A 26522-nucleotide genomic window follows, 5' to 3' on the forward strand; every position below is an offset into this window, starting at 1 on the left:
ATTTTAAATTGTATTTTAACTCGGTACAATCTGAAAGTGGTTTCAAGTATTGTAGTTTACTGAATATGAGTCACACTTTTTCTTTTTTCACTTTGACTTTAGTCTCGAGCTAAATTGTATATCAAACAGAAATTAATACCCCAGAGGCAGAAATAAGCATGTCGTGCTACGTCGTGCTTCAGAAATGTTAAAAGCTACGGTTTTCTTCACCCAGAACAAGGGCTTTATTGTTTCAGCTATTGTATCCACCTTTATAATTTTGTAAATTGACATTATCATCTGAACAGATAGCTGGTGTTGTCCTTTTGTATGTCGAAAATTGCCATCCCCACTGCTAAATGGTTGGTTTTATTTTTTATTTATTTTTTTATAATTTTAACAAATTGTCTAATAAACTACAATGCCGTTACTCCAGTGTCACTCATGTATTTCTTTTCCCAACCCAATTGAGCTTTTTTGCATAGTGCGTCCTTTACCCGGTCACCCCTCTCGAGGGATATGACCAGGGTAGATGAATAGATAGTCCTGTACCCCGCAGTATCAGACTGGATCATCCAGTAGTCCAAATACTTTTGGGAATACTTTTCAGGAGAAGACCTAATCCAGGGTTTGTATTAGAAAGAGGGTTAAACTGATTTATCGAGTAAACACATTTTCTGCCTGGATTGCCTCAATTTTAGGGTTTTGGTGATTGACACATCTTTTGCACTATTCCAATCTCCTTTTTTATTAATCCGAGACAATCAGAGACAGACACTATCATGAACTTTCACAAATCATGCACCAACAAAACAACTCTTTGCTTCAGGTGGTTCATGTTTTTTTATAACTAAACGAAAAAGGTTAAAATGTGTGTTGTGAACACAGATAGACATTTTCTTCCTTTGTACACTCAAAAAACTCAGTGTTGAATTGAGCAGTTTGAGGTTGTTTTTTTTTTTTACAATAAAACAAACAAAAAAAACACATCAGTGGAAAATTCCCAAGACACTAGCTTCACACCAGTCCTTTCAGTCTGAATCCTGCTTGTAGTTTGATGAGACTCTATGCCCCCCTCCCAACAGTAAATTGGAACACCAATTAGAATATTTTTGAGACTGTATAACAACGAGATAAATGGATATTAGTGGCAACAAGTGTATAAAGCAAGACTTAAATAAGTACTTTCGAACAATTGGACAATGACAAGGTGGATTGATTGCCAATAAATTAGATTAGACTAGATTAGATTGATTAAAATATGGATTTGAGGATTAAAAATAATGAAAATAATATATGTGAGAAACTCACACAATCATGACAATAATGGAGTGACACAGTTGCAACAAAAAATTAAATCAGCAAAAATCAACTGGGCTGACTTTATAAAAGATCCGGTATCTGTTATGGATCAGAAAAAATGTAATTGCTGTGTATATAATTAGGACTCGGGGCATTGAATGCAAAAGGAGGGTGTACATGAAAATGACTAACATCTGACATGTGTGCACGTGTGTCTATCTACACAATAATAATGTAACTGCCATTTTGGGGAATGCCAGTTTAGAAAAAGAAAAAAAAGTGTTCCTTTGCCATGAAGCAGAGCGGAAAACAGGAAAGAACCCATTCGCGTAGACGTACTCACAATTTATTGGGGGAAGAGGAGGAGGGCGCACAATCGATCCGTGAATCGATGGTCGCAGGAGTGGATTAAAAATCCACTCAAAAGAAAAGAATGTCCAAAAACAAACGGATCCGACCAGAAACAAAACAGGATCAAATACGGGCAGATTCACAGAACTAGGCATTCAACAGGTTTCAACAGAAGTCTCACATAAGTCTCACAGAGTTTAACCAGGTTTAACAAACTCTCCAGCAAAGCCCAGTTAGAAGGAACGTGTTTGAGTACTCCAAAAAAGCAATCAGTCAATGCGCCTCAGCCGGTGTCCATGGGCGGGGCCTTTTGGGCGCTGCGGCAACCGCGCCAGAATCCAGCGCCACCCGGCTGGGACCAGCTGGGCGCCATGGCAACCGCGCCAGACGTGACATCCTTATTCTTATCAGTTGTTATTTTTCCAAAATTGTTTCTTTTTTTCCTCATTTGAAATGACCCATTCTCCTGCTTTCAACTAGGTAATATCGGAAGAGAACTGTCCTCTGCCAACCTTGGCATGTTCATATCGTCTGATGCGGGGAATAGCTGGCGACAGGTGGGCACGTGCACGCTCCCACATGCAAGTGTTCACAGAATCGATGCCGTATCATTAGCACCGATGCTTTTTTCCTGTCTCTGAGCGTAGATCTTTGATGAGGAGCACAACATTTGGTTCCTGGACAACGGAGGAGCTTTGTTAGCCGTGCTGCAAGCGCCCACACCGATTCGACACTTGTGGTGCGTACAACAATTACTCAACAGTATGATGGGATTGCTGGTGTTGAAAGATGTCTTTTTTTCTTTTACACCAAGTTGACATGATCAGAGTGCAGTGGCTGATGTAAGGGAAATGTTTTAGTCTATGTCTGAGTATAAGGTGGATAAAGTGACACACAAGATTATTTAGTGGACACAGTGTCATAAAATACAATACAAATTGTTTGTTTTCTTACAATTTCATTTTCTTTTCACATCTCAATCATAACAAGGAATAGTGTTGATTTTTACCAGATTTTTCAGACACATGTTTTCGCATACAATACTTATTTTTGATCAAATTCCACTTGATTTTTCGCTAATTTGTTTAAATGACACGATGCATCACAAACCATTCAAGGACACGACTTCATGTCTGTTTATTTTATTTATTTGGTGGCTGAAATGGTGAGGTTCTATAATCACATTTTGTAATAAAATAAGAACTGGGGCAGCACGGCGGCGCAGTGGTTAGCGTGTGTGCGGCACAGTTCTGAGGTCATGTGATCCAACCTCCTGTGTGGAGTTTGCATGTTCTCCCTGTGCTTGTGTGGGTTTCCTCCGTGCACTCCGGTTTCCTCCCACATTCCAAAAACATGCATGTCAGGTTCATTGGCCGGTCCAAATTGTCCCTATATATGAATGTGCGAGTGAGTTGTCTCTCTGTGTGCTCTGCGACTGGCTGGCCGCCAGTTCAGGGTGTCCCCTGCCCACTGCCTGAAGATAGCTGGGATGGGGTCCAGCACCCCCGCGACCCAACTGAGGATAAGCGGTGCAGATAACGGATGGATTGATGGATGACAGTGCAAATTATTTGACACCAGTACAACTGTTGTTAATGTGCAAAAGTTAGCATAGAAGTAACTTACATTTGTAGACTCTATATTATAACATATATATATATATATATATATATATATATATATATATATATATATATATATATATATATATATATATATATATATATATATATATATATATATATATATATATATATATATATATATATATATATATATATATATATATATATATGTATCTCATTATCTCATCTCATTAGCACACAGGGACAGACAACCCGCTCGCTCATTCACACCTAGGGACAATTTGGACCGGCCAATCCACCTGAAATGCATGTCTTTGGAATGTGGGAGGAAACCGGAGTGCCCAGAGGAAACCCACGCAAGCACGGGGAGAACATACAAACTCTGCACAGGAAGTCCGGTAGCTGGATTTGAACCCACACAGGAGGTTCCCAAAACCTTAGAACTGTGCCGCACAAGTTTTAGAGGTCTGTGATATTTTAGTCAAGACATTCAATGAAATGGGAATAGTGCGTATGTTTATTACTAATCTAACTGAATATTTTTATGTAAACACTCAGGACTAAATAAGAATAAAAGCAAGATTTATACATGTGGAATAAAGAGTGAAACCAACACAGTTTGCTTGAACTTGGTTTAGGTAGGAGTTTCTGAGTACAATAATGTGACTGGTTGTTATTTTAATTAAACAATTACTCCATTTTTTCTTACGCCAATGTATTAGATCTGGGACCACAAGTTGCAGATATTGTCGAGTTGGCTGGGATGGGAACGCCGAGTCTGGACCTCTTCCAATGGGAAGTGGATAGAACAAAAAATATAGCACAGGGAACAGTTCCCCGACAATGGAAAACCTCTTTTTGTTCAGGGTGCCATTGCAATCGTCACCCTGACTTCACTGGACTTCACTGCTTGGCAGGAACAATATTTACCGAGTTTGTCAGTGAAAGTGGCTTTAGGCAGGTTTTCTTATTTTATCCCACCTTGTAATTGCCTGGCAGTGGAAGTGTTTCTGCACTAAACTACAGGCAATGGAAGTGTGTAACAGAAGACACTATTCAGGATTTTTACATGATGATAAAAAGATAGTAGTGAGGAGCTTAAAATAGTTTTGGGTAGTTACTACTAGAAACCCACAGAGTCAAAAAGATTTGCAAATGTCCTACTCCCCCATAGACCAGCTGGACAATGCACAGGGCCTTAATGTGACGGCCCAACCTTTGGCCCATCCCCCCTTTGGCTTCCCCTATGGGTAAAGAGAAAATAAAGTCAGTATTGGAAATAAAGTGTGAAATTCAAATTGTACAATTGTGACCCCCTAACAACATTATTATAGTGATAATTGAAAGGTGAAGGCAGTATCAATCCTAAGGCAGTAGCATTGATCCGAACAAAGTATTTGCCCAGTATATATATAATAATATTGAGATTTGAATCGATCAGCACACTATTACTCATTATGCTTGAGCCGAATGAAGCACATTACAGGATTTTTTTCATTTTGAAATATTAAATAGACATGACAAATAACATCCCGTTGTAATTTGCTCAGTGTTCTCTGAAATCCTTTATTCAGTCAAACTCCTTGCCCCTTCTCTCCAAGAAATCCTATTTGACGGCGTAGGAGTTTGAAACTTAGTTCATGTCACAGTATGTCAAAGATGTTTGTCCACTTGGACACTGTCGAAATGACTTTCATTTTACTCGCAGTTTGATAGTTACTGGTGCTCGGATGCCAATTTTCGAGTAAGGGGCCGGTCACACAGACATTTGCGGCTGAATCACGGCCAGAAATTTCTGCCTTTGAGGCGGACGCTATAGGACGCATTGAGATCGCCATTCAGACGAGATACGGCAGTGCATAACACGAGGTCGGAAATTCGCGCGCGGGTGGCAGCGCGAAAAAGTTTTGCGCTGTTCAATTCTTGAGAGCGCGGGTACACAGTCTTTCATGAGTGTATCGAGGACGGACCACGGCCGGAAACTTCTGACCGTGAAGCAGATGCCGTTGGGCGCTATTGGACGTTTTGAGACCACCATATAGACGAGATAGAGCAGTGCTTTACTCGCGGTCGGAAATTTTCACGTGGTTGGCCGCGTTCAAAACTTTTGAGCTGCTCAAAAGTTTGAGCACGTGTTAAACCGCGTGCCGCACACGTGGTCAACACGAGGTAATGATGCGGAAATGACGCGGAATGACGTAGTTACACATGGGTAGGACGGGAAATTTCAGCGGGTAATCGTGGGTGGAGCATAGTAATAGCATGTTCTGCGCCTGTATCGCGGTGTTATTACGTGAAATTAGCGTGTTACGCGTGTGACAGTCAAACGCTTTTCTCCGCGTATATACAGCGCGATTTGCCGAGCACACAGTTGTGCTCGTGATGTCAAGGGGGTGAACATGGATCACCGTCAGCGTAGTTTCCCTTCATTTCGAATAAATCTTTCGGTGCATTCTCAATAGTCGCAACAAGGCTTAAATGCAAGGTTCTTAGCTTTGCCTTTTGGCTGAGAGTAAGAGTCCCGGCTCCTAAGCTTTGTAACGTATTACGAACTGAACGATAATGGATAAATGAGTAAATAAGATAGAACAATTACCCTCAACAAACCCCCCCCTCCCCGTCAGCGTAGTGACCTCGTCTTAATCCAATTTTATTTCTTGACATATCTTTTCACGATGATAAAATAAAATCGATTCCATAGCTCAAATCTTGATCTTCACGGAACTGTGTCTTGAGCGTTTATGATTTCCACAGCCCGAGAAATGCATCCCTGCCGAGTTTTGCATCTCCTCGCTACTCCAACTACTTTTACCTCGATTTATCTCACTTTTAGGGAATGTGATGGCGAACATATCACCAAATCCACTTCGTCTTGCATTTGATGGGAATGTAATACAACATAAAAAAATCCGTCTTAGTTTTTGTTGTGAACGTAATCGAACGGTAAATCCTCCCCCCCTCGCGTGAACGCGCATTCTGCTGCGCTTCCAACAAAAGCGATCGTATTCCACATAAAACGCTTATTAAAACAATAAAGCGAGCTGATTATAATAATTGGGAGATCCTAGTCCATATAACGCGTTTATTTAAACAATAAAGTGCGATTGTATTCTACAAAATGCGTTTGTTAACGCGGATGAAAAGGTCAAAAGCGATCGCAGCAGAATGCGCGTTCACGCGAGGGTGTGGGGGGGTGGGTGTGTTCCGTAGGAGTCGGATTTGGGCACATCACCGGCTCGGGAGCTTTTATACCCGTGGTCCACACGAGAAAATGACGCAGAAATGACGCAATGAGGAAGCGGAACAGTCGCCGGCGTGTTTTGCGGGCATACCACAGATGAACAGCGGGTTAGCCAATTTTGCGCATTTTCCATGGCGGGCAACCACGGGCAAAAAAAAATCGCAAAATTTTAGCCGTGATTCAGCCGCAAAAGTCTGTGTGACCGGCCCCTAAGATCGATGTGTTCTATAGTTTGGTCTAAGTGGCCACTTTTTTTATTTCCAATCCAAATAATACAGAATGAAGATAGGTGGTCACTTGATTACATGAGACATGTTTCAATTCTGTTCTGTTAACAAGCTTTTCTTTTTTTAATCAGATGAGCCCCACGGTAGCTGTGGGGCACAGCCGATTTCATATAATTTATCAAGATAGCCTTCCCTCATCACGCGGCAGGCTATTTCTGACAGTTTTGATAATTTTATTAAAGTTAGAGCGTGATTAAAACGAACCCCAAGCACTTTAAAACAAGTGACACCCATGCAGATGGGCTCTTCTTGTGCTCCTTTTCTGATCAGATTTACCTTGAAGCATCCTGAGACGTGCTGATGTGATTTATCAAGCTAGAGCCTCTTTGTCATATAATACAGTAGGTATGCTAGTATTAACAGTTCTATAGAAGCAAATGTTTGATAAAAACAAGTTAGACAGACCTTTGGCAAGACACTGCGATTATGGTGGGTGGAAAATGACATCACCATGTCAAAGAAGGAGCCAAACTATGACCCTCAATCATGCTGATTGAGGTGGTTTCTGTATATGGAGCATTTTCATTTCGTTTGGCTAAACAAATCTGCTCCATAAAAAAAACAATATTTATGTCTTTGACCAAAATGACAAATGTATACAGTCTCAAAACATGTTGGTGTAGACAATCCGTGTCCTATTGCATGTTCAACTTTCAGAGTTTAGACTAAGTATTTGGACAAAGAATCAAGAGCTGAAGAGAGCAGTTCATTTGAGGTCATTTATTACAAAGAAACAAAATTATAAAAAACTGAATTTTCTAGGCTTGAGGAATCATAACAAAGTCCTCCATAGACAAGCATCGAGAAAATGGCTCACCATTGTCTTACGGGAAAGGGGCATAGATTGGCAAAAGTGAAACATAGCTGGGAAAGAAACTTAACCAGGCAGGTAAGGGAGTCACATCTTCACAGGAGACTATTTGTTAAGACTAAATACCTAAATACCTTGTTTAAATATGAAACATGTGATTATCAAAGAAATTATGTGATGATTAGGTGATAAAAACTATCATAACTGAAAAAGTCATTCCTACTTTAGCAGAATTCTGGATTGAGACTTTTTATCTTGAAAAGTTTCGGGTAAGTATCTCGGACGATTGGCGCAAGGTAAGTGCCGCGCACAATTGTTTTTACAGTCGGAAGCTGCTGCCGATCGTTGTTGAAGGATATCCCCTCCCACGGCTGCTAGGACGCTCTTGGCATCCGACGCTTACAAGTAAGTATGGGTTGCTGTAAAGGTTGCTCCCGTGTCCGTAGGCAGGTTGCCCTTCTAGAGGGACGTGTCCGTGAGCTAGAGCAGTTTAAACGGAAAATGTTAGGTGCCTCGGACACCACTGCTAGCGTGGGTTGTAGCGAACCTGCTAGTCCGGTTAGCATTAGCCCTAAACGGCATGCTAATCGCGGTGAGCCAATTCAGACGCATAACAAGTTCAGCCCCCTAGCTAGTCCCACTCCACCCCGGTCTACTGGCTCCCGCACCCTAGTTATAGGTGACTCCATCACCCGTAACATAAAGCTTAGCACCCCAGCCACGGTTATGTGTATTTCTGGGGCCAGAGCACCCGACATTGAGGCTAATTTGAGGGAGCTGACGAGCAAACCTAGACACCAGGACAGGGCTAGCTACACCGATATAGTCATTCACGTCGGCTCCAATGATACTAGAATGAGACAATCTGAGATTACAAAGAAAAATATTGCTAGGACCTGTAATCTCGCCAGAAAGATGAGTCAGCATCGAGTAATTGTCTCTGGCCCCTTGCCTGCGAGAGGCAATGATGAGAGGTTTAGCAGACTAGTCTCGCTAAACCGATGGCTGGCAAGTTTTTGCAATCAGAAGGGATTTAGGTTTGTGGATAACTGGCCTGCTTTCTGGGGCCGACCTGACCTGCTGAGGAGAGACGGCCTTCACCCTAACTGGGAAGGTGCTCTCACTCTTTCTAAAAATATAGATTACTGTTTAAGCCTTCCATGACAGGATACACTAGTGCAGGCCAGGTCACAGGTGATTAGTGAACCTGTTACCATGGGTGTGGAGTCTGTAACGCTAGAGCTAACTAGCGCTATGCTAGATTCATGCAATTCACATAGTTTTTGTAGTTTAGAGTGTTCTACTGACTGCACCATACACCCTGATTTATACTATTCTATAGCATCTTCTTCTGTGCCTCTTACCTCTGTTTCTCCCTTGTTAGGTGAGGAGGGAGAAGAAATAACATTATTTTCTACCAATAGTCATCCTGCTACTCCACCGGTCAACAATATTCCTGTGGTATGGAATTCGGGCCGCATCTGCCGTCATGCAAGGCACAAGACCCGGGACCGGCAGTCGAATCCTGTGGTGGTTACCACTAAGGTGCAAAACTCGCGAAAGGTTTCAGCTCAGTCCACAGTGCTGAAGCTTGGCCTTCTTAATATTAGATCACTAGCCTCCAAAGCTTTACTTGTTAATGACCTTATTAATGAACACAATCTTAACCTTATTGGCCTTTGTGAGACCTGGTTGAAACCAAATGAGTTTGTAGTGTTAAATGAGGCTTCTCCCCCTAACTTTGTGAGTGCGCACTTGGCACGACCATGCAAAAAAGGTGGAGGTGTTGCTCTTATATCGGAAAATAGGTTGAAATTTACTTCTAATACCCCTACTAGTTTTAAAACGTTTGAAGCACTTGTTATGAGGTCCTTAATGTCAACACCAATTTATGTAGTTGTTGTGTATCGCCCACCTGGACCATACTCAAATTTTTTGGAAGAATTTTCTGATTTGTTAACAGACTTAGTTACGTATGCGGATAATGTTGTAATTATTGGTGATTTTAATGTTCACATAAACTCCCCATCAAATTCACTTGCAATTGCATTTAAGTCACTGATGGATACATTTGGTTTCAATCAAATAGTTGATGTGCCAACTCATAAAGATGGGAACACTCTAGATCTTGTCCTGACCCGTGGCGTAGTAGCCTCAAATGTTACAGTGTTACCGTATCCTAATGCCATCTCTGATCACTATTTTGTTAAATGTGAGGTGTTGTTTAATGTTTACTGTGATAAGGAAAATATAGGCTTTAGTAGTCGCAATATCCGCCCTAAAACGGTGTTAGCCTTAAAAGAATTATTACCTACGGTAACTGCAGCCTTCCCTTCGTACACTGGGTCTGTTGACTCACTTACAAACAACTTCAATACTGCTTTGGTAAATGTTCTTGATTCTGTGGCGCCCCTAAAGTATAAATTCCGACCCAAGAAAAATACACCTTGGTTTACTGAAGAAACTAGGTTACTCAAACAAAGTTGCAGAAAAATTGAACGAAAATGGCGCACTACTAAGCTGGAGGTTTTTCGACTGGCCTGGTGTGACAGTTTGCTGAAATATAAAGTAGCTCTTGCCTCAGCTAAAGCTTCGTATTTCTCTAAGATTATTGTTGAACATAAAAATAATCCAAAATTTTTATTTGACACAGTGGCGAAACTTACCAGACAACAACTTAACCCAAATGGTTGCACTCATTCTGCTAATGACATTATGGAATTTTTTAATAAAAAGATTCAACTAATCAGGAATGAAATTTTAAAAGAACGCTCTGTTTCCTCCTCCTATATCAAAGATGTGGAGGTGCTAGGTATGGACTGTGTCAGCGGTTGTTTAGAAACATTCTCCAGTTTCAATGAATTGTCCCTTGATAATCTAACACAGATGGTCAGTAGGGCCAAACAAACTACGTGCCTGCTTGATCCGTTTCCAGCTTCACTGGTGAAGGATCTGTTTGAGATCTTAGGACAATCAGTTTTAAATATTATTAATATATCGCTATCCTCGGGTATTGTTCCTGTAGCCTTCAAGTCTGCCGTCATTAAACCCACGCTTAAGCGACCTAACCTTGACCCAGAAAGCCTAGGTAATTATAGGCCAGTGTCAAATCTGCCATTTCTTGCGAAATTACTTGAAAAGGTCGTTGCACAGCAGCTAAATGACTTCATGTCAGAAAATAACCTTTTTGAAACTGTCCAGTCAGCATTTAGAGCAAATCATTCTACTGAGACAGCCCTTGCAAAAGTAACCAATGATCTCCTTTTAACAATAGATTCTGGTGCCTCATCAATGTTACTGCTGCTGGATCTCAGCGCTGCTTTTGATACGGTCGACCACAACATATTATTGATTCGTCTAGAACGCATTGGTATCTCAGGAACTGTACTCTCGTGGTTTAGGTCCTACCTGTCAGACAGGATGCAATGTGTTAACTATGGCAATATGACCTCTAAACAATCTAATGTCCCTTGTGGTGTTCCTCAAGGCTCTGTACTTGGCCCCCTTCTTTTTAGTATTTATATGATCCCGCTTGGTGACATTATCCGCAAGTATAATATTAGTTTCCATTGCTATGCAGATGACACTCAACTGTATGTGCCACTGGAAAAAACTGGACATTTAAGTTTTAGAAATCTGGAGGATTGCCTTACTGAGATTCAAAGATGGATGTCAAATAATTTTTTACGCCTTAACCCAGAAAAAACTGAAATGTTGATTATTGGTCCAGCTCACTGTCGTCATTTGTTTTCAAACATTACCCTGAACCTAGACAAATGTAATATCACCCATAGTGACTCGGTCAAAAATCTAGGTGTTATATTTGATCCTAATCTGTCGTTTCAGTTACATGTGAAAAATATTACTAGGATAGCTTTCTACCACCTCCGTAATATTGCGAAGATTCGTTCAATGCTGTCCCAATCAGATGCAGAGATTTTAATTCATGCGTTTATTACTTCTCGGCTTGATTACTGTAATGTATTGCTTTCTGGTCTCCCGATGTCTAGCATTAAAAGTTTGCAGCTGGTTCAGAATGCGGCAGCTAGACTTTTGACTAAGACTAAAAAGTTTGAGCATATTACACCTGTATTGGCCAACTTGCACTGGCTCCCAGTCCACTTAAGATGTGACTTTAAGGTTCTCTTATTAACATATAAATGTTTGCATGGGCTTGCACCCTCTTATCTCTCTGATTTGATTTCCCCCTATGTTCCTGCACGGAGTCTGCGCTCGGAAAATGCCGGTCTACTTGTGATTCCGAGAGCCAAGAAGTCTGCGGGCTCGAGAGCGTTCTCCATCCGGGCCCCGGTGTTGTGGAATGCCCTGCCTCTGGAGATAAGATCTGCAACCTCAACGGAAGTTTTTAAATTGAGGCTTAAGACACACTTCTATTCCAAAGCATATGATTGATGCCCACCTCGTATTCTGTTTTGTCCGGTCTTTTTCTGAGGCCTGCCTGGCTGATATGAAGGAGAAGGATGATTTGGGATGGGTCAGCGGACCGGGGTCTGACCTGCAGCATGTCAACCCCTGCATTTACCAGCTGGCGTCGTCGTTGATGTCATGCTCTTTCCGGACATTTTCAACATCTTACCTAGTGTTTACTATTCTGTGTACAGTAATGCTAATTGTAATTCACCCTGTTCAATCCTGGAAGGGGGATTACCACATGTGAGGTCCTTTCTCAAGGTTTCTCTTTTCTCCTCACACTGAGGTTTTTGAGTTTTTCCTTGCCCGCATGCTGGTTTGCTAGTTTAAGATCAGGTAATTGTGTAATTTTGTAACTGTAATCCTGTGCAGTCCTTTGAGACATTTTTGTGATTAAGGGCTATATAAATAAATTTGACTTGACTTGACTTGACATGAAACAATGACCACACTAGACCACCACTAGAAAGGAATAATTGCTCTTCTTGTGTAGCCCTTATTGTTAGATTATTAGACAGTTGAACTGAATATAGAATAAACCATTCCGTTTTCTGCCACTCAACTACTGCTATCATTTTCAGAAACGACCAGTTGAACAGAAATACAGCTGCTTGTAGAGGTATTCAGCACCCCAACTGCTTTTATGTAAATTTGTCCAACAAAAAGCCAAAAACGGGGGTTTAGAATGGCCCCCTCAGCTTTACAACGCTGTCCTCACTTTCTTTGTCCAATGTAATCAAGTTGATGAAGTGGTGATTCCTACAATGGTCCAAATATATTCCCAGTTATATGTCCTGAGTCATATTTCTCTTTGTGGGCATTTTGTCACATTAGGATCATTTATTCTTTTCCTTTTGGCCGACCTGAAATGTTTTCACCTTGAGGAGCATCTGAGGTGCTTCATTTTTTACTTTAAATACAAAACAAGCATTTATCATATTTCACGTCTGCTCATTTCTTTTTTTGTTTGATGCTCTTCTCACAAATGATGTACTGTTGTGTCACATGAAGGATCAGTCTAGACGAGGGCAAAAAGTGGGACCGCCACACTTTCTCGCTGGCGCCTCTCTACGTGGACGGAGTCCTGATGGAGTCAGAATCAGACAATCACATTATCACGTAAGCAACTGCAACAAGTAGCCAAAATAAAGTGGACATTTATTTTGGCCTTTTTAACCTCAACTTTACATCAGAAACCACTTGTAAAACAAAACAAAAAAAATACATCACATGATTCAAAACTGTTATAATGATTTTGTGTTGGGGTGAAATTGACCGTATTGCGGCATACATGGTTTTTGCCGAATTAAGTCAGTTTTGGGCGAGTCATTTTTTACAATAATTAGTTACTTAAAACATATTACACTTACCTCCAGATTACTGACACAAAAAGTAGCCTTGTTACTTTGAAAATAATTAGTTATAAATCACCGTATATACTCGCATGGATGGGGACCCCTTGAAACTGTTTTGAAATAGCCGTATAATAAATAGACACAAACATGTGCAAGCAGTAAAAAGCTTAATTTCTTTTGCTTGTGCGTTCTTGAGAGCTTGCAAACAAACACCAGAAATCCATTTCTGGGTAGTCTTTTTTTTCTCCAGGCATGGGGTATTTTTTAAATAAAAATACTAAAACTCAGCAACGTTAATTCAGTAAAATCTGTGCTAACGTTTGCCCCATTGATTTTCCATTGTTTTCTTTTGGTGTCATTTTTTTTAGTTGTTTTTGTTAATTAGAAATAATTTTGGAGCAAGTTGAAAACATTTACTTTGGTGGAATGGAATTATCTTCTGAATGTTCGTGTCCTGAAAAAGGTGGTGTCATTTTGCCCAAGTAATTATTTTCAACCTGCTCAAAAAGTGATTTTTATACAAGAGCAAATTATCTATGCTTTACTGTTCTATTACATTTCCTCCACAAACTAATTTTAGAAACTTTCTGCGAGTGACGAATGGTAGAGGAGGGTTGATTTGATCTATACAGGCCTATAGCATTCTCTTGTCTTTTAGTATGAAAATACCATGTGCAGTTATATACCTGGTACTAATGTGTCGTTACTTTCACAGACAAGTCTCCCGGTGCATAAGCCACACCCCCGGTCAAGCTATTAAGGAAACTGCCGCTTACAGTCCGAAAAATACGGGAACAATTAGCGGTAATTTACCTGATAATTACAACAAAATTTAAATTGAAATCCTATACATAAGAATCCATGTCGCGCTGACAGGGTTTGAAGACAGTCTATCTTCCTAATTTGATGAAATTCGAATAGGATTACACCACCCCCCTCCGCGGCAATTCTGCCTGGCAACAAGCAGCTGGGTTAATATTCAATGTGAGCAGTGGAAAACAATATAAGCAACCTTCACCACCTCCTCTGTCACAATTATGCGTACGACACGCTGAAAGACTCTTGGGACTATTTTGGTGTTTTTGCTCAAATGCAATCCTGAAATAAGTTTCTTCCCATTTGAAATCATCATTCCGTAGTTTCTTTGGACACTTCAGCCACCGGTCGGAGTGGCAGCTGATGAAGATCGACTACCGGGGCCTGTTCACTCAGAGATGCATGGATGGAGACTATCAGACATGGTCCCTGCACAACAAGGTAACTGGAAGCCATCTTATTTGACATGCTCTTATGAGATTTCAGTGAGAAGATGACTACAGTGACAATCGGAAGATTTAAAGAAGTTATATATATATTTTTAAAAATGATGATCTATAAACTCATCTCATCTCATCTCATTAGCTGTACCGCTTTTCCTTATTAGCGTCGCGGGGGGGGGGGGGGGGGGGCGGGGGGGGGGTGGCTGGAGCCCATCCCAGCCATCTACAGGCAGTGGGCAGGGGACACCCTGAACTGGTTGCCAGCCAATCGCAGGGCACACGGGGACAGACAACTCACTCGCTCATTCACACCTAGGGTAAATTTGAACCGGCCAATTCACCTGAAATGCATGTCTTTGGAATGTGGGAGGAAACCGGAGTGCCCGGGGGAAACCCACGCAAGCACGTGGTGAACATACAAACTACGCACAGTAAGGCCGGTAGCTGGATTTCAACCCACGCAGGAGGTTCCCACGACCTCAGAACTGTGCCGCACACGCACTAACCACTGCACCACCGTGCTGCCCGATCTATAAACTAATAACCCAATATTTTCAAGATGTTTGGCTTTGGAGGTATCCTTATGGTGTAACCCGATAGTTTTTAACTTATTTAATGCATTTGACGAAAATTAATGTCAATGATCCATTTTTTTGAGATGGCCGAATACAACTATATTGACAGCTGCATATAAAATGTCGTACGTTCATCAGAAATATGTAACATTTTAAAACAATACATTACAAAAATCTGTCCTTAACATAAAACCGTCGAAAGTGTCACGACTAGCACACAGGGTAAACCCAATCGGGTAATGTTTTCTCACTATTTTATGGAAAGAAAGAGGAAGGGCAGCGCCCGCGATCCGATGCTCACTGGACACGGGAAGCAAGTCGCTCTCGTACTCGAATTGTGATCCGAACACGGAAGTGTATCTTGTAACTGGTCGGTAGCCGGGACTGGGAGAGCAAGGCTTGGTCAGGGTCAGAAACGAGTCGTAAGCCAGGACGTAAGAATAGACGTAGTCGGGATCAAAAATGGGTCGTAAGCCGGGACGGGAGAGCAGGCGTGGTCGGGATCAAAACAGGTTGTAGCCGGAGACAAACGGGAGCAAAAACGGGACAGGTGGGAGTCAGAGTCGAAAAAGGCTTGCCTGGTATACACAGAGGTTCGCAGACAGACTGACAACAGGGGATTGACAGGACTGGGTTTAAATAGGGACAGGGAGCCAATCAGAGCCTGCGGCAGTTGGCGCCAAATGAGCGGGCACAGGTGATTCCTATCGGTAATTATGACAGAGATCAACCTAATTAAAAAACATTTCTGGAAGCAGTGACGTGGTGAAGTTCGTTGTTGGTAAGGGATTATTTTTGTTGACAAATTAACAAACCTACATCATATTCATCATTCAATTGGCAGAGCAAGAAAACGATATCAACTGCAGCAACGTAAAACGTGTTCTTCCCTTAACGTTCAAATGACGTGTAAGGCTGCTCCTTTTGAGTAAAGACATCAATTGATAGCTAATCCAACTTTATGAAAAAAATTGTCCTTGAAACAAAAAAAAACTAAAACTGAATGGCTTGACTTGCTCTCAGCTTACTAATATAATTACCAATTCTATAGTTTGGGGCTGAGGTGTGCGCAAAATCAGACTCCTTGGTCTCACTATCGCCTTCTTCCATGAGGCAAGAGAATTGCAAGCCTCAATCTGCATCTGCAGATGCTCTGCACACTAATACTGCATACTGATTGTGTTCATAGTATCCATAATACCAAAAAATGTGAAAAATGAGAAATAACTGAATTAATATAACCTTTTGATAGATTTTGAATTTTATATTACATTATGACAGGTGGGCCACAGCCTCACACGCCTCCACTGACTGTCTAAATGTCTAGATGACAGAGAGAGGTTTGCCCTGAAATTTTATGGAAGGTGCTTCCAGAATTAAAGGAGGTTCTCCGTTTATTCTGATTTGTGATACAATAATCTAGAAGAGAAGGAGATATCAAAATAAACACAATGAATATATTGTCTACAGAGAACTTTGAATTTCATGCGAGCATTTGAATTATGTTTTCCTTATCAAGAGCTCCATTTAAGAGGCAGGCAGAAGGTTTTCGAGCAAACAAGATAGCTTCGAGGGAGGACTGTCTATCTTCTAATCAAGTGCTTGATATTAATCTATCTGAAAAAAGTTGACTCATTTTTCAAATATGATTTCAAGCTAAATAAATCAAAACACTATCATTGAATGACCATAATTAAAACCAAATGTGGCCAATGTAACATTTCCTTAAACGAATTGGGCAAGATGACCCAAGGATAAAAGCACATTGTCAGTCTGGTCAAAAAAGACTAACTTGCTTGAATGTCACATTTTAACGTTTAGTAGCTTATATTTGATTCTTAAGATATGCTTTTTAAAATTGGTTTAATATATTGCCAAACATTATATGCATGATTCATTCACCAAATAAGCCTTCACATTTTTATTAATTTAAGTATTCTTAATTTCTCGATATTTTGGACATTTTCAATCTTATCTATCGTAGGTATATATCGAGAATTATAATAACAATATATATATATATATATATATATATATATATATATATATTTTTTTTTTTTTTTTTTTTTTTCCAAATAATCTTAGTGAAATGATAATGAAGTGTCATGTGTATCATATGTATTTGTGTATCACTGTTTAACTGTTTCTCAGCTCAAAATTTAGATTAGAAGCAACAGGAGTCAAATTCAGACGCTAAATTCTAACCGATGATTTACCAGTGATACAGATGACATGCAAAAATGAATTACATTTTATCTCATTATCATACATTTTGTATTCTCAGTACCAACAGAAATTTTATAACGTGTTTTTGTTTGTGTTGATCAATTTCTTAAAAGAGGACTTCTTTTTCTCCATTCTAAGTTTTTTCCATTTCTAAAATTAGTCTCTGGCAAAGTGAGTAAAAGTAGTGTGATAATAAAATAAATCCCAAAGCCTTTTTACATGTTAACTGTGTCAATGGTAGCCCAGTAGTTAGGATTTGACGCTCCTACTGTCACGACCCAGGTTCTATTCCCGTTGCATCCAATGCTTTGCAATTGTGTTCAGGCATATAATTCAAATGTATTACCCGCACTTAGACTTACTTATCCCTTAGGTAAAAAAAAGGGCAAATATAAACGGTAGTTTAAATCAACAAAAACTCTCTGGCCACAAAACAAGATCATTTTCTTACCTAGTGTTCCTGTTTTGTCACTGCCGAGACCTAAAGGTGTGTGTGTGGGGGGGGGTGTTTGTGTTTCCTTTCAAGGGGGAATTGTGCGTGATGGGCGAGAAGCAGATTTTCATGAAGCGCAGGCCCGGAAACCGCTGCATGTTGTCGCAGGACTATTCAAGGATCTACTCATCCGAGCCGTGCCAGTGCACTGCCTATGACTTTGAATGGTGACTTTTTCTCTCTGTTAAACAATTTCTTTAAGTTACAACTAATTGCTTTTCTCACATGTTTGCAAAGAGACTCGCTTATCAAATGGACGTTAATTAGAAACATGAAGATCCGTTTGCATGCATTAATACAGTATCAGGTTCCACGAGTTCAGAGTATGACTGTGTTTTTTAAATCTAATTCTAGTAAGAACTTTTCATCACTCCGCTGCGATTTGCATGTCAAATAGCTCATTGAAATTCAATTAATAATGAAACGCTCAATTAATTTTAAATGTCTGTCAGAAATTCAGTTTGATCAGGCTTGTCTGACAACATTGTCTCTATTTACGGCGGTAAAATATGCAGTAATGAAACAATTATAGAAGCTTCCTTAAGAAGTTTGGATTATTTGACTTGCCGATCCGGAGAATTCTATGAAAGTCGTGTTTTATTTTTTGCTAGTGATTACGGCTGGGAACGTCGCACCAATGGCAAGTGCTCCCCTGCTTTTTGGTTCGATCCAAACGGTGTAGCCAAAAGTTGCAGCGCGGGTCAGAGTTACCTCAACAGTACAGGGTAAGCATCCTACGACATCTGTTTTAAACTTTGATCCACTAGAAAAAAAAAATCTGAATAAGTAGAATTGTTCAAATGGAATGTGTTGTGTGCAGTGTTGGGTGTGTTACTGAGAAAAAAAGTAATTAGTTACAGTTAGTAGAATAGAATAGAATATACCTTTATTGTCATTGTTACACAATGGGTTGAACACATTGTGACAACGAAATTGGACATAGCACTCTAGCTTCACATTTTACAGTGAGGATACAAGAGAACAAAGAAGATAGAGGAACAAAGAAGACTTTTGTATTGTCCTTGTTGCAGGCTTTGTTTTTCTCCGGAGGGGGGTTGGTAAGGGGGTGAGGGATAGACAGAGATGGTCTGATCCAGCTCTCTGTATGGATGTTTGATGTAACTGTACACACGGTTAGTGTTTTTTCCCCCTGGTTGCACAGTCCACGTATTGAATGAATTTGGGAAGTACAGACATTAAACATGCCTGATTAAAGTCGCCCGCGACGATAAAAGCACCGTCGGGGTGTGCAAGCTGCTGTTTATTGATAGCAGCGAGCAGGAGATTTAGCGCTATTCTAACGTTAGCATTTGGTGGAACGTGAAAAGCAATCACAACGACCACAGTTAGCTCTCTCGGTAGATAGAAGGATCTATCCGATACCGCCAGAAACTCTATCGGGTGAGCAGTGTGTGTCAATGATTCTGCTGATATTGCAGCGCATAGTCCCCCACCCCTGTTTTTACCGGAGTCTCCGTCTCGGTCGTGCCGGTGTAGCGTGCGTTACTTTAAAGTAATTAATTGTGCTCCCCCAAATTACTGACAAGTTGACAACTAAAAGAAGTGCGTTATTCTGAAAGTAACTTTCTAGTTCCAAAAATAATACTCGTATACATAATAAAATAAATAGCAGGAAACTTTGGAAGCGATGAAACCTTCATATTTCTTGGCTTGTGCAATCTTGAAAGCATGCAAACTAATACAGCCAAGACACCCCGTATTCATTTTGCCTTTTGGCTTAAAACTACTGGAATATTTCCTTCTCTATTTCTGGGAATTGTTTCTTTTCTCCAGGTGTGTTGCATTACAAACATAATTTCAATTGAAAATATCAAAATGTTGCACACTTTCGTGAACGTTTGCTTTTAACTGGTGACACACTTGTGCAAAAAAAAAAAAACGAGCCTTTGATTTCAGTAGTATATTTTATAGTTGTAAATACGGCTTAGATGTTAGTATACACACTAAACAGAATATCAGAATATCAGTACAGAGAAATTATACGCCCTTGTACTCTGTTATTGAAAAGGCCCCACCGTAGCTGTATGCAGTTGCCTTTTGTAGGTCGATATAAACATGCCCAACTCTCTTGAATGTGGTTTTCACCATTATGTTCGGTTGGATTGAGGTTTGGATTTAGCTGTATGAGCGAAGGACCACCATCAAAGAACTGAAAACATTATAATTGCTGATTTTCTTTTAATAAGTTGTGGTGTAATGAACCATGTAGTAATGACAGTTGAGTTACAAAATATCATTAATAATGCATTGCAGTACTCGTTACCGGAAAAAGTAATTGCGTTCCAGAAACGCGTTCCTTTGTAATGCGTTACTCCCAACACTTTGTGTGCAACTCACAAAAGTAGAAAGAACAAATGACAACATATTTGTTAATAATTGTTATTACATTGATTTTCTTTCTAAGGTATCGCAAAGTTTTGTCCAATAACTGCAAAGAAGTCGGCAAGAACGTGTATTCGCCTCGACGACAGGGGTGTCGCCCCAGACCACCACGAGGCCTTCGCTTGACCACCGGCAGCGGCGAACTCAGCGCCCGTGTCGGGAGTAACGTCACGTTCATTGTGCATCTCCAAGATGTAAGTTTTGGTTTAATATGCTTTAAACATGGAAAAATAGACTGTGTTATGTTAAAAAAATAAACCTATAACAATTTGTGAAAAGCTAACTAATTACACACGTCTGGACTGGAGCAACTCTGTATTCAAACAAATTGGTATTGGACCCCCCATAAATGAGAACATTTTTCTGACAAAAGTTTGGGGTCATCCAGACAATCTGATGTTTTCCATAAGAAAGTCACACTTTTATTTATTTGGATATTGCCTATGTTATTTTGCCCATATTGATCCCTTTCTTAAATTGACCTGGCACTGTTATGCCTTTTTCTTTGCCAGTCTGCCTTGATAGCCAGCAAATTGGAGTCACCTTTTCACTGATGTTGACACATGTGTTTTGTAGGTACAATGCAACCAAACTGCTAGTTGAGGACCTGTAAGGCGCATATTTCTCAAACTAGAGACTCTAATGTACTTATCACCCTTGCCACTTCTCTTTATACTCTGGCTAGAGCCTGTTTGCGCTGTTCTCTGAAGAGAGTAGTGCACCCCGTTGTAAGAGATCTTCAATTTCTTGGCAATTTCTTGCATGGAATAGTCTTAATTTATTAAAACAACTATTGAGTGTCTAGTTTCCCACTTTCTCTTTTTCTGGCCATCTGTAAGTTTAACCCCTTGACGTTCGAACGACCCGCCGTATGTTGAGAAGCAAAAACTTATCTTTACGATGTCACTAGGCACTGAAATATCTCATGCCACATATCATTGGAATGCTTAAACCCTTAAGATACAATAAGTGCTATTTATAGATTTAATTGTCACAGAAACATTCAATCAGTCTCAAACAAGATACTCGAACACCATAAAGCCTTTGTAGCTCACCAAAGTCTTGCAGCCATCAAGTTCAATGATATTATGCAACCATGACCACCTGACATCAACAAGAGTCTAATATCTCTAACGGTGTAAAATTTGTATTCAGAAAATACACAATAATGCCAACAACAACAAAAAAGTCAGCCGAAAAGCATCTCTGCATTGATGGGCATTCCTTGTTGCTAGCCGTCTGTTTAGTCCCATAATTTCCATTTATAAATAAACAGACTGGCAATATTATTTTATATATTCCATTGGCATCCTACCATGTGATTGACATACTTTTCTGCCAATTGCAGACTTTGTTATTTGCTCCACAACCCGCATTAGCCTGTATTGCTAAAAAGGACCCGCCTTCTTTACCTCCTAACAACTTGAGCCAATAGTGACCAATTCAAAGTATGATTGACACATTGGTTTGCAAATTAAATAATTAATTTGATATGAAGATGTCACTATTGTATTCAAATTAGACCCTGGAATTAAGTGTGCGTAACCCCACTAGTGATTCATTTTTACGCACCACTTTTACGCGTGTGCACAATCATTGATTGACATTTGGAAAGAGAAGTCAAATAATTAAAACTCTTTTACAATGTCTAAACAATTGGCCGATGTAAAATACAGATTTGTAAAGATTTTTGTGTTGAAAACTGGTCATTTAAATGGCCACTTTTGGAAACGCCTAAACCCATGTTTAGTTTTTCAGATTGTGATCAAATTTGACAAGGTTCCAGGCAAGACTTCAAGCTACTGTCTCACCTGTTTTCCAGCTATGATACCAATGCTACACTCATCTACAGGCATTTAATTGCCCTCGTAAAATCTGGCAGTTAAATGCCTGGCAAGGATAAAAACCTTCTGTTCAATGTTAGTAGCACTTGCAGTGAATATTCCATTTGGGACAAAACTTCAGAGTCTTTCCTTTCAAAAAAGACCAAAACTGTCTCCAAATGGTTCTAGAACAGCATTCAATTTATTTCGGGTGTGTGTTGGATTGTGATTCTAGGCAAATGTTACAGGAACGTTAAGGGGTTAATAGTACCCTCAAATGTGACGCTCAAAGGAAGGTCCGTTTCATAGCTCATTTATTTAGCTAAACTGATTTAATCTGTGCTGACATCATTGCACAAGGGTTTTCTAATCATAGTCTTCTAACACAATTAGCAAGCACTGTATAGTACTGGAATACCGGAGTTCTGGTTGCTGTTTATGGGATTATACAACTGTGTAAATATTGAAATAAAACCAGACATAGGCAGCTAAAGTACATATTTACCCCGTTAACAACGAATGGGGTGTATTTCTGATTAGTGTCATGTTATCTTCAGTGCTTTTCCTTCAAAAATAAGGACAGTCCCAAGCGACTCCAAACCTTTGAACCATCGTGTAGGTATTGAAACAAGAACATGTGAACACAGTAAAATGCGTGGCCAAGTGAGATGAGCGGCCATTTTGGCTACACTTTCCCGATCGATAAGCATCAGTTTGAGAAAGATCATCACTCTGACATGCGTTAAAAATGTATTGTAATGTACTACCTTTTTTCCTGATAATTATAGGCCCCATAAAAGTTCGTGATAACGGGAAGGTAGACCAGCTCGGTAGCCTAGATGGTAGGGCACCCGCTCCGAGACTGGGAGGTCGCTGGTTCAAGCCTCGGCCGAGTCATACCTAAGACTTACAACATTGGTACCCATTGGCTCCCTGCTTGGCGCTCGGCATTAAGGGTTGGGATTGGGGGGTTTGGTCACCTAAGGACTCCCAACACAGCAGTTGGGTCTAAAAATCCGGCGCCGATCGAAGGCGACGAGTCACTTCGATAGCTTCGCGTGATAAAAGGAAAACAGTGAGAACAATGCTAGAGTTGAAGAAGTATATTATTGTGAAATACAATAATAGTTTATGATGGTAGTAGCCCTTTGGCCACCTTGTCCTTTGATTTCTTTGATAATCTTAGCCCACCCCATTTTCGACATGGCGACTGTAAATGAAAAAAAAGGAAATTTGACTGTGAGGGTCAGCGCTTCCGGGACAACAGGAAATTGGAGTCTTTTTTTGTTTTACTAAAATCTAAACCAACTGTGTCTCCCTAATTTGCCTAATGACTGTGGCTGCTTTCAAATAATATAATATCAAGAGGCACTGCCAGAAGAAACATGCTGACTACAAAAAGTTGACTAAAAACGAACACTGTGAAAAGGTGAAGTAACTAAAAGCTTTTTTAATAGCACAGCAGCGCCTTTTCACGAGACCCTGCAAAGCAATGAAAATGCGACAATGGCGAGCTACGAGGTTGCGACACTGAAAATATGGGTAGCACAGCGGATGAGTTGTTGACCCAGTTCTGAGGTCATGGGATCAAATCCAGCTACCAGCCTTCCTGAGTGGAGTTTGCATGTTCTCCCCATGCCTGCACGTTTTCCTGCCAGCACTCCGGTTTCTTCCCACATTCCAAAAACATGCATGGCAGGTTAATTGGCCGGTCCAAATTGTCCCTAGGTGCGAATGACCGAGTTAGTTGTCTGTCTCTGCGTACCCTTCGACTGTCTGGCAACCAGTTCAGGGTGTCTCCTGACCACTCCCCAAAGATAGCTGGGATTAGCTCCAGCACCCCCGGGACCTTACTGAGGATAAGATAAGATAAGATCCAGATAATAAAAGACTGAATAGTCGGCCCTCACACATTTACAACTTTTCGGATCTGTCCTCTCTTTAACTTTTGGACATCTGTTTCGTCGACAGTTCAATGGAGCATGACACTGCTCTCATATTGTTTACGATGCGGAATTGGCATTTTTAAATGCTCAAATTTGCAAAAAAGTTGCTGTAATATCCTTAAAAATATCTGCTGTAAACGAATACAAGCTAACTTAGGCCTTAGCTGCCCTGCAAGTTGCCCCACATAAAACAAAACGCAAAGAATGAATGCCTTTTTGTTGACAATGAGAACAAAAATAACGAGTACCGTTTTTTTGTTTTTTTTAACAGACCCGTTTCCTTGTGTTGCGAGCGTGTTCCTAGTAGCATTTTGCTACCCTTCACAGGCACGGTTTGGGATAAAAGTTATAATATTATTATTAAAGCTTTGAAAACTCTCACGGTGTACCGTCTTTCTTTGTAAATACTGTATGTGTAACCATGTATAATATGTATTTGCAACTGTATATTTTTGTAATGTATTTATTTTAGAGACTTATTCTGATATGTTTTCCACGGGCGAATCAAAAAGACGTGTTTGTGGACGCAGCGGACAAGAGTGGATATATATTTTTCCCACCCTTACCTTTGGAAATATACAATTTTTTCCCTTGGATTATTTTCAACGGGACCCGGACTCTGCAGGTCTGCGTCATATGTTAATTACCGGTATCATTTGACGTTCAATTTGCCGGCTGTTGTTTTTGGACTGTGTACTTCATATTCAGTTACAATTGCGGGACTCAATATCGGGTTTGGGTTAGTTTCGTGATTGTGTTACATGTTGGCGCATGCGGCTTATATACAGGTGCGGCTTGTGCACGTACAAAAGCGGTTATACTCTTAAAATGTGGTGGGTGCGGCTTATAATCAGGTGCGCTCTATTGTCCAGAATTTAGGGTATCTATTTTTATGTCTTTATGCTATTGTCTTGCAAATTGACGGCACTCTTATTCCGGAATCCCTAAAGGGAGTGAGAGGTTACATGTTTTGAACGTTTCTAAAAATCTTCATGGACTTGCAATGTGTTGTCTCATGTCTGCCCTGCTCATCAAGCGTGTTGACAAGTTCTAATTACCACGTGCAAGCTAATTAGTATATCTGATTAGCATCGCTAATTAGCCTTTTGCAAAGCGTATCCCGAGATGAAGTGGTTTGAGTTAATCAGGTCAAGTCAGGGCCACCATAAAATCAACATTATTTGCATAGGTACTGCAAAAATTACATTTAAATATACACAAAGAGGTTGCAGGCCCATTTGGAGCTCGCGTGTTTTCTCACTGACATAGGGCCACTAATATTTGCTTCACCATGCGTGTTTAATTAGGACTGCTAAGCATTCACACGAAGAAGATTAATGCTGTCATGTCGAACCACTCCAGAATAAATCTCGCCTTTGCCGCAATATAAAAAGATGGAAAAGTTCAGTCCCTTAAAGCAAATGCAGGACTGTTGTAAAAGACAAGGAAAGGCAACTTGTAGTAATTATCTCGTTGAAGGTCGGCGTAGATTGATGAGGTGTAATTAAAGTGGAAAAATCACCTATACACATGGTAATAGCATGCAGAGGCTGGAGGTTAGCTTGTCTTTTATGAAAAACATAGTGAGTTTTTTCCCACATTATGTGTACTCTGTGAAAGTATTTGGGGGAGGATATGCGGATTTTAGCTCTTGAAAAATTGGATCCTTGAAACTCTGAGCAACACAGCGTTTTAGAAATACAATGATCCCTCGGATTTTGCAGGTGTTGCTTTCCAAAAATGTCTTCCGATAGTCAAAACCCTTTGTTTATTTATTTATTTTTCAAATACTCCAAGACAAACTTAATTCACAGGCTCAATTTATTTTTCAAATAACGTCTGTAATGTCAAAGTATAATTTGAAAATAATCTCGTTGTTTTATTGCATACCTGTATTAAGGACACGATCCAATTTATTTTTCATGATACTTTGACACCATCATGTGGATGTTATGGAAAACAGCATTTACATTTCGGTCGGCAACCCCAAAAATATTGGACCAAAAATATAAAGGCCATAAATAAGCTGGATAGGAAAAGAGGCACATAATGTATCCATCCATATTCATTGGAAAACGATAAGAATCGGTCCTGTTTGTCCTACAGAAACCATATATTTTTTTACCATCTAACATTTTTGAAAAAGCACCAGGGAGCCAAAATGAAGCGCTATAAAGACCTGCATGTGGCTCCAGAGCAAGATTAGTGGGGCAAGTCCCACTGTGTTGGCAATTGAAAGCATCTTTTTTCTGCCTTCTGGTGCTTTTGTGTATTCATCGCGTTTTGTTGACATGAAGGCTTTCAGAGAAACTTAAATATGAAAAAGATTTTTGCATACAGTTCGTCAATCTTTTTCACGTATTTGTACAACTCAGATCGCAATGCCGTTTACTAGGAGAAAAGGGGCGGGGCAACTGTTTAACTAATGAGAACACCAAACACAATGCACAATGA

General features: G+C 40.2%; 1 protein-coding gene across 1 annotated transcript in view; it reads left to right on the forward strand.

Annotated features, from left to right (window-relative positions):
• sorcs3b (sortilin related VPS10 domain containing receptor 3b) overlaps positions 1–26522 on the forward strand; it is a 127935-nt gene that overhangs the window by 78377 nt on the left and 23036 nt on the right. The window contains exons 12-18 of the mRNA XM_088350659.1: positions 2113–2189; positions 2280–2371; positions 13000–13107; positions 14483–14600; positions 17930–18063; positions 18508–18621; positions 20322–20493. Of these exons, the coding sequence (XP_088206785.1) occupies positions 2113–2189; positions 2280–2371; positions 13000–13107; positions 14483–14600; positions 17930–18063; positions 18508–18621; positions 20322–20493 (815 nt within the window). The remainder of the gene's footprint in view (positions 1–2112; positions 2190–2279; positions 2372–12999; positions 13108–14482; positions 14601–17929; positions 18064–18507; positions 18622–20321; positions 20494–26522) is intronic.

The sequence above is a fragment of the Urocampus carinirostris genome, chromosome 13 (genome assembly GCF_059441175.1).
Source record: "Urocampus carinirostris isolate Australia breed hairy pipefish chromosome 13, RoL_Ucar_1.0, whole genome shotgun sequence".
NCBI classification, from domain to species: domain Eukaryota; kingdom Metazoa; phylum Chordata; class Actinopteri; order Syngnathiformes; family Syngnathidae; genus Urocampus; species Urocampus carinirostris.